At 48.7% G+C, this 13,931-nt stretch overlaps 1 protein-coding gene across 2 annotated transcripts in view; it reads right to left on the reverse strand.

Moving 5' to 3' along the window:
• Positions 1-13,931, reverse strand: part of SPPL3 (signal peptide peptidase like 3) — a 78,811-nt gene that overhangs the window by 19,434 nt on the left and 45,446 nt on the right. For both annotated transcript variants that reach the window (XM_078611898.1, XM_078611899.1), the window contains exon 2: positions 2,856-2,933. In XM_078611898.1, the coding sequence (XP_078468024.1) occupies positions 2,856-2,933 (78 nt within the window). The remainder of the gene's footprint in view (positions 1-2,855; positions 2,934-13,931) is intronic.

Consider the following 13,931-nt stretch of genomic DNA (forward strand, 5'->3'; position numbering starts at 1 on the left):
ATATTGGGGACGAGACCCACCAAAGCATATGTACATATAACATGCATTAGCACAGCTTCAAAGGAGTTTAAATAGTGCATAGAGTAAAAATATCTTGCCAGGGCAAGTATAGCCAGACCACCTCCATACATTCAGGTCAAGAGTAAATATGTTCAAAAGACTTGCCCCCCCTCCCCCTGATACCCCATCCCCCCGAACCTCCCCCCTCCAACCTCCGCCTCCTCTTCCCTCCCTCCCCCACCCGTGCCTTCTAATCTCCACCAGTTCTGGGTTGAACCTAACAAAGCATATTTAACGTGAGAATTAAGGGTCAGTGCTACGCAAACCATCGGTAACATCGGTAACATCGCGTTCCGTCCGTCTGACAGCGGCTGACGGATGCAACTACAAAACCTCAAAGAGTGGAACCACTGGGACTGCAAGCGCACACACGGGGCGGAAAGTGGGGGCACAACACTTCGGGTAAACAGATTTGCGCACACTAATAGAGAGAGCATAGGGCTCACTGTGAACCAGTTCACCTGCTTCGCACAACGGCCTGCACAGGGGGACAACACAAATAAATCTCCCGAGAGGCGGACGCAAACGTTAGTTAGCGGGGCAAAACGTTCTCGAAGAAATACATGAACTAAGATGTTTGAATTGAAATTGGTGGGGAGGTGGGTGGGAGGGACAAGAGGTGGGCAGGTGGTTCAGAGGTTAGAACGCTGAGGAGCTGGCATTGCCAAAATCCTGGGTTCGAATCCAGGTTTCATTGGCCTCTTGATTACAACCGAGTTGTCAAGTGCAGTCAGTTGACGGTCTTGGCCAGGTCACCAATGACCGCACCAAAAAAACTAAATTTGGCAATGCACTGAATTCAACTAAATGTCCAGATGCGAGAAGAAATCATGAGTTTGATGGTCATGCGACGAACACTTCCCGCACCTCCGATTAGCACGGTTGACTACGTACGGTGCGGAAGAGGTTCAACGTACCATACATGACGAACAACACATGGCACAACCCGAAAAACGCAACCGGGAGCCAAGAAAACTCTGGGTAATAGCGTGCATGTAAAAAAAAAAACCCACCTAAATAATTGCGTCTAAATATTTCCCAATAAAAAGTAGAAGGAATTTTTTTTTCCCCAACACAAGCATGGCCCTTAATTCCCGAGCCAATGAGTATCACCCGCTCCGACAGAAAAGCATTTCGCATGGATCTCGGTGAACAGGAGGTTTAAACGGTTTCCATTACGCGGCAGACAGCAGGCGAAGGCATTAGTGCCCTTTGATGCCAATGGATCCCCTGTGTGGCGGCCAGCTGGGACGGTACGGACGGGGCCCTTGTCCGCAAGTCGCACACACAAACAGGGACAAGTCACCAATGCATACAAATCATAATTGCTCACACACGTACACATACGCACAACAACAGCCACCGTTCGCCACCGAGTGACGGAGATGTCACCCCCACAGCGATTGCGCCAGGCTAGGTGTGCTTTTTCGACCACGTGAGAGGTGTACAAATTTTACTGGCAGGCTACGGGGACAGAGCCAGGTGTTTAAAGTTAACGGAGATGAGTGAACCACCTGTACTCCCCCCACTGTGCCGCACAAAGACAAAGATCCCACGTAAAGCCTTCCCAGACTATTTGGGCAAGTGCTGCTAGCGAGCACCTTTGAAGGCCGGTACGGCACACGAGGGAGTGGGTGGTGGCCAGCACCCTGCCCGGCCACCTTAGTCTTCTTCGTGCTGATATTCAAACGCTGTACAAGATACTCATTTAAGACACATGCACTTATCAAATTTGCACACACATCCCACAAGCGAGCTCGCACATGGATGCACGCATACAAACAAACACACGCGCAGATGCACACAGGCCTGTGCGCACACGCCCCCACACACATGTGCACGCACACACGGCCTATTGTGCTGGAGCCCTTTTGATTAATGCCACGTTTTGGAAATTAAAAAAAGGCAGAAAAAAAACAAAAACGCACCATTGGAACAGGAGAGGGTTGGCTCTCAACATTATAGCTGCTGGTGATGATTACAGGCGCACGCACGACCCCCCCCCCCCACCAGGAAACTAGCTGCTATTACAAGCTGTGAATAGAAAGGTTTATGTAAACCCAGGAAACTAGATGCTATTATAAGCCATGAATTGAGAGGTTTATGTAAAGCAAGACTTTGCGGGACTGCGCCTGCGTCTGTGACGCCCGTGCAAAGTCAACGCGCGCGCGGTCCATGACTTCATAAATTAAACTCAACGACGGGATTCATTGAGCAATGGAGAGGTCCCCGCACAGCCTGACCGGGCCGACTAACTCGGCTTGCTTGAATTTTAGCGGTGGAGGTGTGGGTGGGGTGGGGGGGTGTGAAAAAAAAAAACATCAGGCATAGAAAATGTTCTAGAGGTCGGAAAATATGTTGCCGTCCCAAAAACTCTCTCTCCGTGTCCACGTTCCGTGAGCCTTTCGGGAATTGCTAATTGTTGAGATGAACTAAGTAGACGGTGGGTGTTCGGCGGCATGGACGCAGAGAGATTTTTCGGGATTGTAAATCCGGCCGTTGAAGGAGATGTGGGCAGAGCACACATGGCTGCCTGTGCAATGTGTGTTTGTGTGTGAGCGAGCAAGCATTAGTGCGCGTGAGCGAGCGAGGTGAGTGAGTAATTGCGTGAGAGAGCGAGCGAGAAAGTGAGAAAATGAGTGAGAGCGAGCAACTGAGTGTTAAGGTTTGGTACCTTGATCAAAAACCTATTTTTGTCGTCTATGCCACCGTCCACTGGACACGAGTTCGCCTCAACGAGCAAAACAGCGGACAGCAGCAAAGACAACGAAAAACGGCGAGTGAGTAAATCTCACCGGAAGCTCCCGTAGACGATGAGCAGGATGGAGATGAGGAAGGTGGACACCTGGCTGGAGTCCACCAACGAATATGCCCTGCGGAAACACACACACAAACATTGGTGTCGTCGTCGTCGTCAAAAGGACCAATGCCAGAAACATTACGACGAGCAAATTCATTGATTAGGAATACAACCTGCACAGTGGAAGGGGGGGGACGAGGAGGGTTGCCCTCTGACAATGATGGACCGAGAGCGATGATGCCTGCTGACGACGATCGTTACACTTGGGGTTCACGCATCGCATCACATCACGCATGTGTCAGGAGTTTACCAATTAAGCAAACGGGTAGGTGCGGGGTGGGGGGAGGGCATTGCTACGGTAAGGCTAAAGACACAATAAAAAAATCTATATGACGCTGGCTTACGATCGCGGACCCCCACCCCCCTCCCTCGAATCGCGTCCACGGAGGAGGTGGAGAATTGTCACAAGCATTTAACAAACAAAAAAACATCGCACAATAACTGCAACGTTACGGGAAACTAATCCGGCGATCATCGAAAAAAAAATAGTGGCGACTCTACTAGTTTACCAAACCGTTGTTTGCACACTTATAGCAGTCCTCCTCCAACCCCAGTAAATCCGCAGTGAGTGTTAATGCTTTTTTGTCCGCTTAATTAAGATAAACTAAAGCTGTAGCAAGCAGGTCCTGATTACATCCCTGTACCGCAGAACTATACCTAACAATACTCCAATCTCTTGTTGTTATTTAAGGCACCCAGAGCAGCAAACGGCGAACCCATCGGCCTTATTTTAACCAGGTGTGGGCTAATCGTGTCATCTTGTTATAGTACAATGAATGGAGTATGATGATGGTGGGAGGGGGGGGGTGAGGTAAAGGGTTTAAAAATTACTCCATGGGCATACAATCCTCTAATTTTGGAATTGGCCCAAGGCAGCCGGATACACTGGTCTACTCTTGAAAATTACTTCGCAGAGCCCTTGAGTTAAGCCAGTCAGCAGCCAGTCCATTGAGACAATGCTTTTCTTTTCATAGGAGAGGCCTGGGGAGCTATGAATATAGGGGTCGAGGCCACCTTTTTCTAATGCAGGAAGTAAAATCCCCTCCCCCAATTATAATCCATTTGTCCGAACAGCTTGGGTAGGCTTACACCCCCAGAAGAGGATTTGGCCACGGCTGACGACATCGAAGATGATGTTGATGATGACTCCATTTGCGTATTTCGGTGTTATTTCTATCCTGAGATGAAATAAAAATATATATATATACTGTTGCCATTCTTGCAGCAAGCCGTGTCAACAATCGCCCTGGAAGAGGACATTATTGGACTACCGTACTTCTCGTGGTTTCTTTTTGGTGCAGCAGTTGGCAAGTGGCTTGAGACCATCGATTCACTCTGCCGAAGAACAGAGCCTATTCAACAAGGCATCTTAAAAAAACCTGGATGCGAATCTAGGATCTCAGAAGCGTGGGCCTCATTGCTCCGACGCAATATTTCGCACCTCTCACACAATGTATTTATTCAGCACGAAAAAAAAGAACAGCGGAATAAATAATGAGCACATCAGAATTGCAACAGGGGGCCACTCGAGGCTTAACGCCACTCTCCACCCCCACACGCCGACAAACCGCAGCACACTGCACGGATGTGGCAGCTGCAACTCAGGTGGCAGCGCAGGGGTTAGAGTTTAGGGACGGCGAAGGTCGCCACCGCCAGGCTCGCGGTTCGACTGGGGCCACCAAAATCGTTAAATCGTTCCCGTCGCCGCGGCCCAAACGCGACGTCAGCAATGGTATCCAATTCATCACCCGCGCTTCTGAAGGGTTCTCAATGCGCAGGCATCTAACATGCCTTCACAACCCTTCACCCATCCCCAAACCCATCCCACCCACCGCCCGCCCCACCCCGACAAGAATCTTGAATGTGCATCTCCAGCTATGGCAGCGAAAATGTAACTCGTTTCATATACCAACGAAGTAGCGCTCCCCACGACCTGATGACTTGTTACAAATTCGGTGGGGGGGGGAGGTGGTGGGGAAGGGGGGGGGTCCACGATTCGATTACATCCAAAAACAACTTTCAGAGGCAGAAGCCCGCAAAGAACAGAAGCGACGGCGGGAAGGGTGGAGTGGGAAAACCCATCAATCATCCACACAGCGGCGCCATCGGCCGCACGCACGCGGCCGAGAAGGAAGAGCCCCCCCCCGCGTGGTGCCAACTCATCCCTCTGTGAAAACAGGTGGAGGGCTTTGTGTCAGGCAGGGCCCTGCGGCATCGTCACATCTTGCCTCTGTCACAACCGGGGTGGTGGTGGTGGGGGGGTCGCCGTCGTCTTGCTAGGTTTACCTGCTGCATCGCCGTGACGACACCCACAGCGGACATGTCAGAGATCACTGTGGAGGTTTTAGCGTTTGCGCTGCGGGGTCCGGCTCTCCACCCTGCATTATTTGGGTTGTGCCGCTTTGTTGCTGTCATTGTTTGGCACGATGTCTAACGTTTCGCTGCACATGCCAGCGGAAGAGTCTTGATTCAATTCCCGAAGCTATAATATGCCTTCGTTGCCACTGACCACAACCTTTACTACGGGTCAATTAAGTTGTCTTTTCTGTTGACTGCTTGATGTGAGATATAAAAATAAGTTTTTATATAAACAGAGAAGAGCCCGTTGAGAGCAGCAGTTTTATTTTCTTTCACGGAAGATCTGGGTCAAAATGTATTTATTGTAACAGCAAGGGGTCTAAGAGTGCAAACAATTCACAATTCAGAAAATAAAGAAACGATATGGGAACACAACGCTGAAACAAGACAAATTACTGATTCAAAGTAACAGAATACATTCAATAAATACTTGGGGGAAATACCCATGACACAGAAAACACGATGATAAAATCGACACAAAAATAAAAATGTAAGCGTGGGAGCATTTTGTGGAGGGAACACACTGCCCAAGAGGATACGCTCCGCGGAGATGTAGGCACTGAAATCCGCTGGTGTGTAGGAGCCATGTGGATTGGTGCATCGCGAGAGACCGTGAGAAATGGCGATGGCCTGGGAAGGCTCCATCCGCGTACTCCGAAAAAGGGCCATTGCCCAAAACGTCGCCGACCGTATAAGATGTTTCTCATCAGGCCACAGCGCTATTGACGGACTTGAGTTTATGTTGAGTTAATCGTGGAATGTGACACCACTGCCAACGCAAGATCACCAAATAATTTGTTTCATTTTCATCCAGCAGTGGATCTATCCATCATGGCTGATGACGACAAAGGGCATTGTGACTTAACACAAAAAAAAGGCGACAGGCCACGTGTGGTTTAGTAGTTCTGTCAAATTACGTAACATTATTAGAAATATAACACACCCACACAAACACTGTTTATTATGGCATGATGATTTTTATCGGTTGCATCTTTCGATGTGTGCGTATATCTGCAAATGCGATTCAAAACGTGAGGCGACCAATGTTCCGCTCTCGGATTTGCAAAAACGGTTCGTTTTCCTACTGTAGTACAGTATTTGCAAAGGCGATCCCCAATAGTTTTGGTGACTGCATGCGGTTTGTCTCCATTTCACATCTTCCCGTTTAGGAATTACCCAAGAGAGACGATGGACAGACACACCGACAGATAGGCACACTGACACAGAGACAGATACCAGGAGAAAAACACCAACAGATACACAAATACAGCCTAAACAGACTGTTGGGGCAGGTACTTCTGGCGAGCATCTAGGGAGGCCGGCACGGCACACCTATGGCAATGTTTACACATCGCACCAGGTGCTCATTTGAGATTTAGGCGTCCTAGGGGAGGCCCAGGACAAGTTCAGATAAATCGCCACTGATGTTGGCCTTGAGCGGGAATTGAAACTCGGATGTGGTTGGGTTCGTAACGCGCCGCGCCGTCTTTCCACCCACCCACCCACAGGTACGCGCTCACAGAGATAGACACCAGCAGATGGGCAGCGTCGTAATCGGCCAATCAAACAAGAGGGCAGCCTCATTGAGCTACAGTAAACCATGGCGTGAGAGCCTCGCGTGTCCTTTGCCCACCAGCACCTGCACCACACCCGTGCTCCGCTTCACGTAATCAGACGGGCCGTGCCAGGTTGTTTGGACTACGGGTCACAAATCCACGTATCGTAGCGCGATGCATCTCGCCCATCAATGCCGTGTCCTTGCACGAACCGTTGTGCAGCCATCCCAAAACGTTTGCTCAATCAAAACCAATTCCGCGCGTTGCTGTAATGGTGCGCACGGCAGGTGTCACCATGCTTGATTTATGGACCCTGCTTACGCACGCTCTGACGAGCCCAAGTCAGAGGAATGCATTAATTATGATACTTCGATTCGTCGATTCAAGAGCCGCTGTTATGCCCACCACGCATGTATCAATCGTGCGCAACGCGCGAACAAACCGAGCGTCGAGTTTGGCAAGTTCGGCAGGGTGGCGGCACGGTGGTTGTACCACTGGTGTCTTAACCACAACAAGGGCCTGGGTTCAAATCGCAACTCGTGTGGAGTTTGCATGTTCTCCCCGCTGTTTTGCGTGGGCTTCCAATGTGTTCTCCGGTTTCCTCCCATCGTTAAAAAAAAAGTTAAAAACACACACTCACACACATTATGTAAATGGTATTAGCCAAACATTTCAATGTTTAAAGATTACCTGAACACTACTACATTGGAATAGGACGTGGAAACTTTGCTGACTAATGCGAGAAAAAAGGCCGAAAGAGAATCGTGAGATCCAGCGAGGTTTTCCTGGGTAAACATGCATACATAAAATACAATACGTTGCAGGTAATGTTGTTCATATGGTCCCCTGCAGCCACTAGTGGTGCTACATTCACCACAATGTTGACAAAAATAATAATATTAGATTGACTTGAGATCACTAAAACGTGAAACATTACCAAATTACCAAGTCCAACTTCAAGCGAAGGGATAATGGAAATCGAATGGGCCGAGTGTTAATATAAACCTTGGATTATTCTTACCCTATCTCCACGTGTTAGATCCTTTTGTAATGCATTTACCCAGGTAAGCCTCTATTTTTTTTTTCACCAGGTAAGACCCACTGTGCTGTATAGCTCTTTTGCAGAAGCCACAAATGATAGCTCAACTAAGTGGTTTATCACGTGGAAATTTAAGGGAGCCAAACACTCTAAAGAGCATGTTGATTATAAATGTGGGGGGAAAAACCGGGGGACCCGGAGAGAAAAATCCACACGACCACGGGGAGAGCATGCAAACTCCAAAAGGACAATGACGTGTCAGTGTCAAGGGGGCGACAGATGGTTCAAGCCGTGGCCTTTAGGGTAGCTTCTGGAAGCCACGTGATCGCTGGCAGCAACAAAAGATGGAGACTCTTTTGAAGGGGACCCACATGAGCCACTCAAAGATGAACTTGTGTTACATAAAACCAATTACTGAAACTATTTTTTTTAAGTCGCCCTATTACCATATTCCATTACCGCCATTGCTGAACAGCCGAAAGAGGGTACCATTCCCCAGAGGACGCGCACCATGGTGATGGAATTAATTGACAGTGGCTCAGCATAACGACCACAAGAAAGGTTATAACATGGCTTATAACCAGCACCGCACTGCCTCCTCCCCCCACACCGCCAAGTTGAGTGGCGAATATCTGAGAAGGTACTGGGCCTCACCTAGTTCAACGAAAGCATTGAATAAGTATCCTTTGCATAGTGTAAATGTAGGGGTGTTACGGAGGAGCTGTATGTGTAGGGGTGTTAGAGAGAGAGCCGTTATGCATGGCAGCTTATGGGAAACAAACACAGTGGGCGGGGCTACGTGAGTGCACGGGGGGGGGGGGGGTGCTCTCAACGACGTCCGCACCAGGCAGCCCGAGGCCCCACCCCTCAGCGGGGTGGAGTATAAAGGGGGATGTGTCAGAGGGCTCGGGGCAGAATGTTTAAGTAAACTCTTGAAGACCGAAGACTGCCTAGCTAGAGCCCTGGACTCCCCTGGGACGCCGCCCTTGTCAGGGCCGCGCAGGACCGAGCCAGCGGCGTGGTCCCGTGAACCAGAGCCAGGACTCTGGGACTCCGGGTACCGTAGCCCGACTGACCAGTGTCGGGCCAGACAGCCTCCCCTATCCGGGTGAGGGGGCCGATACCCCCTCCAGTACTGTATGTCCCCAGTGACTGTTGTGAAATAAATACGTGTGCCTCTACTCGGGTGTCCACGCGTCCTCAACGGTACTACATAAACATCAGCACAGGGGGGGGGGAGGGGGGATACAATTGTGGAATAGTGCGGTGCTATCCACACCACCCCCGAGGGCATCGTGCCAGCCTTAATTTGTGCTTGCTAATAAAAAATATGGAGGGGCGGGGGGGGGCCTTAATCTTCAGGAGGATCAACAATTACACATTGCCCGCCCACTTTAACACAGCCCCGGCCCACATGTGCACTAGTCGCCTCCCACAAAGTACGAGGCCCTCCCCCTCTTAATGGGCACCGCCTACTCCTCTGCCAACCACGCCCACTACACAGGGTAGCCCCCTTGCATATCCATCATCGGCTGGGCACCAAGCCAGAAGTTTTGTTTAAACGAGGACGAATTCTTGAAACTGGAAAATGGTTTGGACTGGGCACGTTCCGGCCAAAACAAGGGATCTGATATAGCTTTAGCCAAGTGAAGGTGCGTCCTTCAGGCGCTCACAGATCATGGGGTCAGACCAAATATTTCACCTGTTGGTACCACCGGAGATGTAAAAACTGAAGTCGTACCAACAAATTTAAATCACCAGTGAAAAGTGAATTGTGCCATAACCTCATTTCATAACCAATTTGGAGTAATAATACACTTTTACAAGTATAAAAAAAAGGAATATATAATTACATTCCACCCACCACCATTGTTACCGAAATCTATGCTTGCCCAAGGGCTACCAGTGACTCGTCCCCAGGGGGTGGAGGATCAATGCGGGAACACGTCATAACAACCCGGTTTAAAACCAGTGCCGACTTGCTTGCTTGTTTGACTGTTTAATTTGCTTTCCGCCTCTGTCGAGCGTGCCGCCATCATCCCTGCCGGCCAGCATGTCCGAGCCCAAGCCCGCCGCTCTACTTAACTCAACAGCCAAAATTATATACGTAAGCTGCGTGTGGCGAGCTCTCGGCCTAATCCGGCGGTTCCCAATGCATGGCCCAGCGACCCGCTGGCCCTCCGCAGCGAGCCGGTGGCCCGCAGGCCTGTTGCAGGTTTTTATTCGCATCATGGTTCGTGAAAAAAACCCACGTGTGCCCCTCTCTCTCTGTAAGCCCTGAGCAGTCATCTCGGCATGCTTCTTTGCGCACTTTTGAGCTTTTTATATTGCTATATTTATATCTATTCATACACACCCAAAACGCTAAAACAGCAAACAAACCCTTTTCTTTGGACGACCACGGCCTCGCAGTGTTTTCATGTTGCCAGTTCAGCCGTCACCCATAACCCCTGTGTGTTTACTATCGCAATTGTGCAAGCCCAGCGACTCGGGCCTAATCCCCAATAAGCTTAGCAGCGATTTGTGCGTCCGCCACAACAACAAAAATAGGTGGCAACGGGAATGATTGATCCACAAGACCACGTTCTCAGACGCCGAGATTGGTTTTGCTTCTTTCACTCGCAAGAGTCCCCAAGCGTTTTGTCCCAGGCTATGCGCAGATACGAAATACGTAGGTTTAAATGATGAACGTATAGCTCTCATCACGAAAGATACCAATGTATGGGAGGAAACAAATTGTTTGTGTGTTGGACAGGGGGTGGGGGGCAGCGGGGTGGTTGAGGGGGGGGTCTTAGAGGGAATGAGATCCTGCCGTTGTTTCACGTAAATGTAATTCGCGGGACAAGCCAACGACGATGCTAGAGGAACTTAGCTTTGTGCAAATGTCAGGGTCAGCATGAATCCTATTATTATCATACGTTTGCTTTTAAATTTTATTTTAAGATGACACATAGCTGCGTCAACACTCCATCGTGGCTTCCTTCCATATGCTATCTCCCTTCTCGTGCGCAGCTGATATTGGACCTCCAAAGATCGCTCTTAAGAGCCTGAGCATCACCCCCATCTGGCTTTAGGTCTTCTCCTTCTTATGCAGTTTAAATACAGCTCTTAGTCTTATCTAACATGAATACATGTTGAACTTCTTTCGCACCATATGGAGCCAAATGTGCTAATCGGAAACGTGTTCGCCACCGGTTACAGAAGTTCATAGTTGGAATCCAGTGGCCGCCACGATTATTACCGCGTGTTTTTTAACCATAATAAGATTCTACGCCGTCAAAGGTCCACGGACGTCGTTCGCAAGAGTAGGCCATTGGTGTGCCGGCGTCAGGGTCCAAATTTTCCAAGTCAAATGTCACTCAATTGATATTGTACATAGCAATCATTGCCCACTACCTACAGACTTGTGGTCACTCTTACAAAGAATAATAATCCTTATCTCTGGAGTTCTTTCCTGCAAAACAAACTGGAAGCTCATCGCCACCAACGTCTGGCCATTACGGAATTGCAGTGGCATCTTCGGGTGGCACTCCAATTCCGGTCTTGGTAACCTACCCTGCTCCATCCATATGTAGAGGAGTAAAATGGGGACGTGACGTCAGGTGTGCCGTTCAGTGCGATGACGTCACGTCTCCTAGGGTACTTAAGGGATACCCCGTGACGTAAGCGGGGTCACTGTGGGAACGGGTAGAGTAAGCAGGGTGAAGAGGGAACCAGGGGTAGAGAGAGTGATCGAATAGTGAGTCTGGGGAGAAGCCGGTGGTAGCCATAGAGGTGCTTCTCTCTCCGGTCGGTGGAGTCGGCAGAGTCCACGATCCGACACGAGAGAGACCGGAGCTAGCCGGCAGGGACCCGGACTCAGAGTAGGACCCCTAGCCCCTGGAAGTTGTGTACCCTGTGTAAAATATTGTAACAGCTTTAATAAACCCTGGCGAAAGCCCTTAACTTACCTCCGTCTCCGAGGACGTACGTCAGGAAGAGACTCAACAACTGGTGTCTGCACTGCCGCTACCATCGCAACCGCAACCTTCCCGATTACATCTACAAAGCTTGCCTGTGCCACTGTCGTGCTGTGTGATACATTATGGTTTGTAAGAGTGCTTTTCCGGCCTAAGGCTTTTCATGCCGAATTCCTTTCATGGACTGCATCACGGCCAATGAATGCTTTCAAATAGGAACAACTCCTATTACCCCAACACATTCAACAACCGCTGTCAGCCCTGGTTTGCACCACATAACTCTAACCATTCTCCCCCAATACCCCCCCACCCCAGTGCCCCAGCCCATCCCACACACATCTGAATCACATCCAAGTGACATTTGCAATGAATCGAAAATCAACCACATTATGCTCCACATCAAGGTGTGCTGCTCACAAACAACAAGGTGGCACAAATTCCCATCCATATGCCTTGCATGCATGTCAAGTGACCACCACATGGCATGTGCAATGCTCTCAGAGCATTGCCCAAGTCACCAGCTGGGATGAGCTGCTGGTGTTACTATTTAGGCCACAAACACAACGAGGGTGGAAAAATGTGGCCGTTGCAAACTCGCCTAAATTTAAAACTCATTTCTTTCGAAATGCTTTTTGTGTTTAGTTTGCTCTCCTTACCTCGCACAGCATGGTTTGCTACGTACGGTGCGAAGGAAGTTCAACCTACACACATACATCTTTGAGTTGGTGGCCTAAACAACAAAACAGCCAGACATTGTGAGCTCTGTCGAGCTTCTGGCTCAAGACAATGGCTGAGAACATGACACACTCGCAAGGCCTATGGAGTGGAAGTCGTGCCTTGCTGCTGTTTGGAAGCAGCAGCAGCACCACCTTTTGTGTGCTACCGAATAAAAATGTCTGAAGCCCAAATGCAATTTCCCACTGCGAGGGGCTTTCTCATCATCGACAGAGACAGCGTTGGGAGTAGTTAGAAAGCCGCGCGCTCGACAAAGCGAGGCTCTGCGATTTGGGGAGATGGAACGGCGGTTGATTTTAGACAACTCGCCCGATGACATTCGAGCCGGCCGCATCCGTTTTCTTTTGACATTAATTCTCACCATTGACGGTGGAACGACAACATCTGGCTTTGGCCCCACTTGTTGAGATTTTTTATTTACGGTTAGCGCATTTTCGTTTTACAATGAACATCAAGTGGGAACCCGGATGTGGTTATATGATTCTTTATGACTAATGTTCTTGCCAAATATTTGTCTTATGGTTAGGAACGACTGGAGGTGTTTTTAAGCTTTTAAGAGCTAAAAAAAAAATCGCCTTTATTATATAAAGCACTTTTAATATCGAAATATCTCAGAGCGCTGTAGCATTAAAAGATAAACACAAATTTATATGTGCACTCACAAGTATAGGTACAATCCAGTAGAAACAGTAAAAGTCGATAATAATGACACTAATGATAACTACACTCACAATACAGATAGAATGCAGCAAAACTATGATAAAAGGCATGAGTAATGATAATGATTACACTCACAGTTATGGAAAAATCCAATTGAATGATAATGATTTCCAACATTTTGTCAAGCTAATGCTGGATGGTTTTCCCAAGCCGTGCCACGGTCGTAGGGTTAGTTTGACCGTACTTCAACAAAACGCTGGTTGTGGAAACACAGTTTTTTTGCCGAGGAGAGGTATCAAATTTATGTTGCCGGGTTTATAATACAGCGCGCACTTGCTAACCACTGTTGCCAGCAATCCACCAGAACGTTTTTTAAAATTATATTTTTCCAATCAACTATTAAAAAAATATATATTATTATATATAAAAATATATAAACGTTCTTTCAATGTTGTGCAACCACACAGCAGGAGTTGAAATGTGACAATAATGCCGATCCCGCTAAAGCACAATGCCAACATTTGGTAAAATCGCATGCCGTGGCAAATGGAGCTTTTTTTTAGTCTCCTGTAAAACAAGAAAATCTCTAAAACCATTTACTTCTAGACTGTGCCCGAGAGCCAGAAAGCCACCACCCACAAGATAAACAACAAACACAAAGGTCAGGGCGTGACACGCAAGGGGGCCTTCTCTGCCTCCTGGTC

Source organism: Lampetra planeri, chromosome 37 (genome assembly GCF_965212315.1).
Source record: "Lampetra planeri chromosome 37, kcLamPlan1.2.h2, whole genome shotgun sequence".
NCBI classification, from domain to species: domain Eukaryota; kingdom Metazoa; phylum Chordata; class Hyperoartia; order Petromyzontiformes; family Petromyzontidae; genus Lampetra; species Lampetra planeri.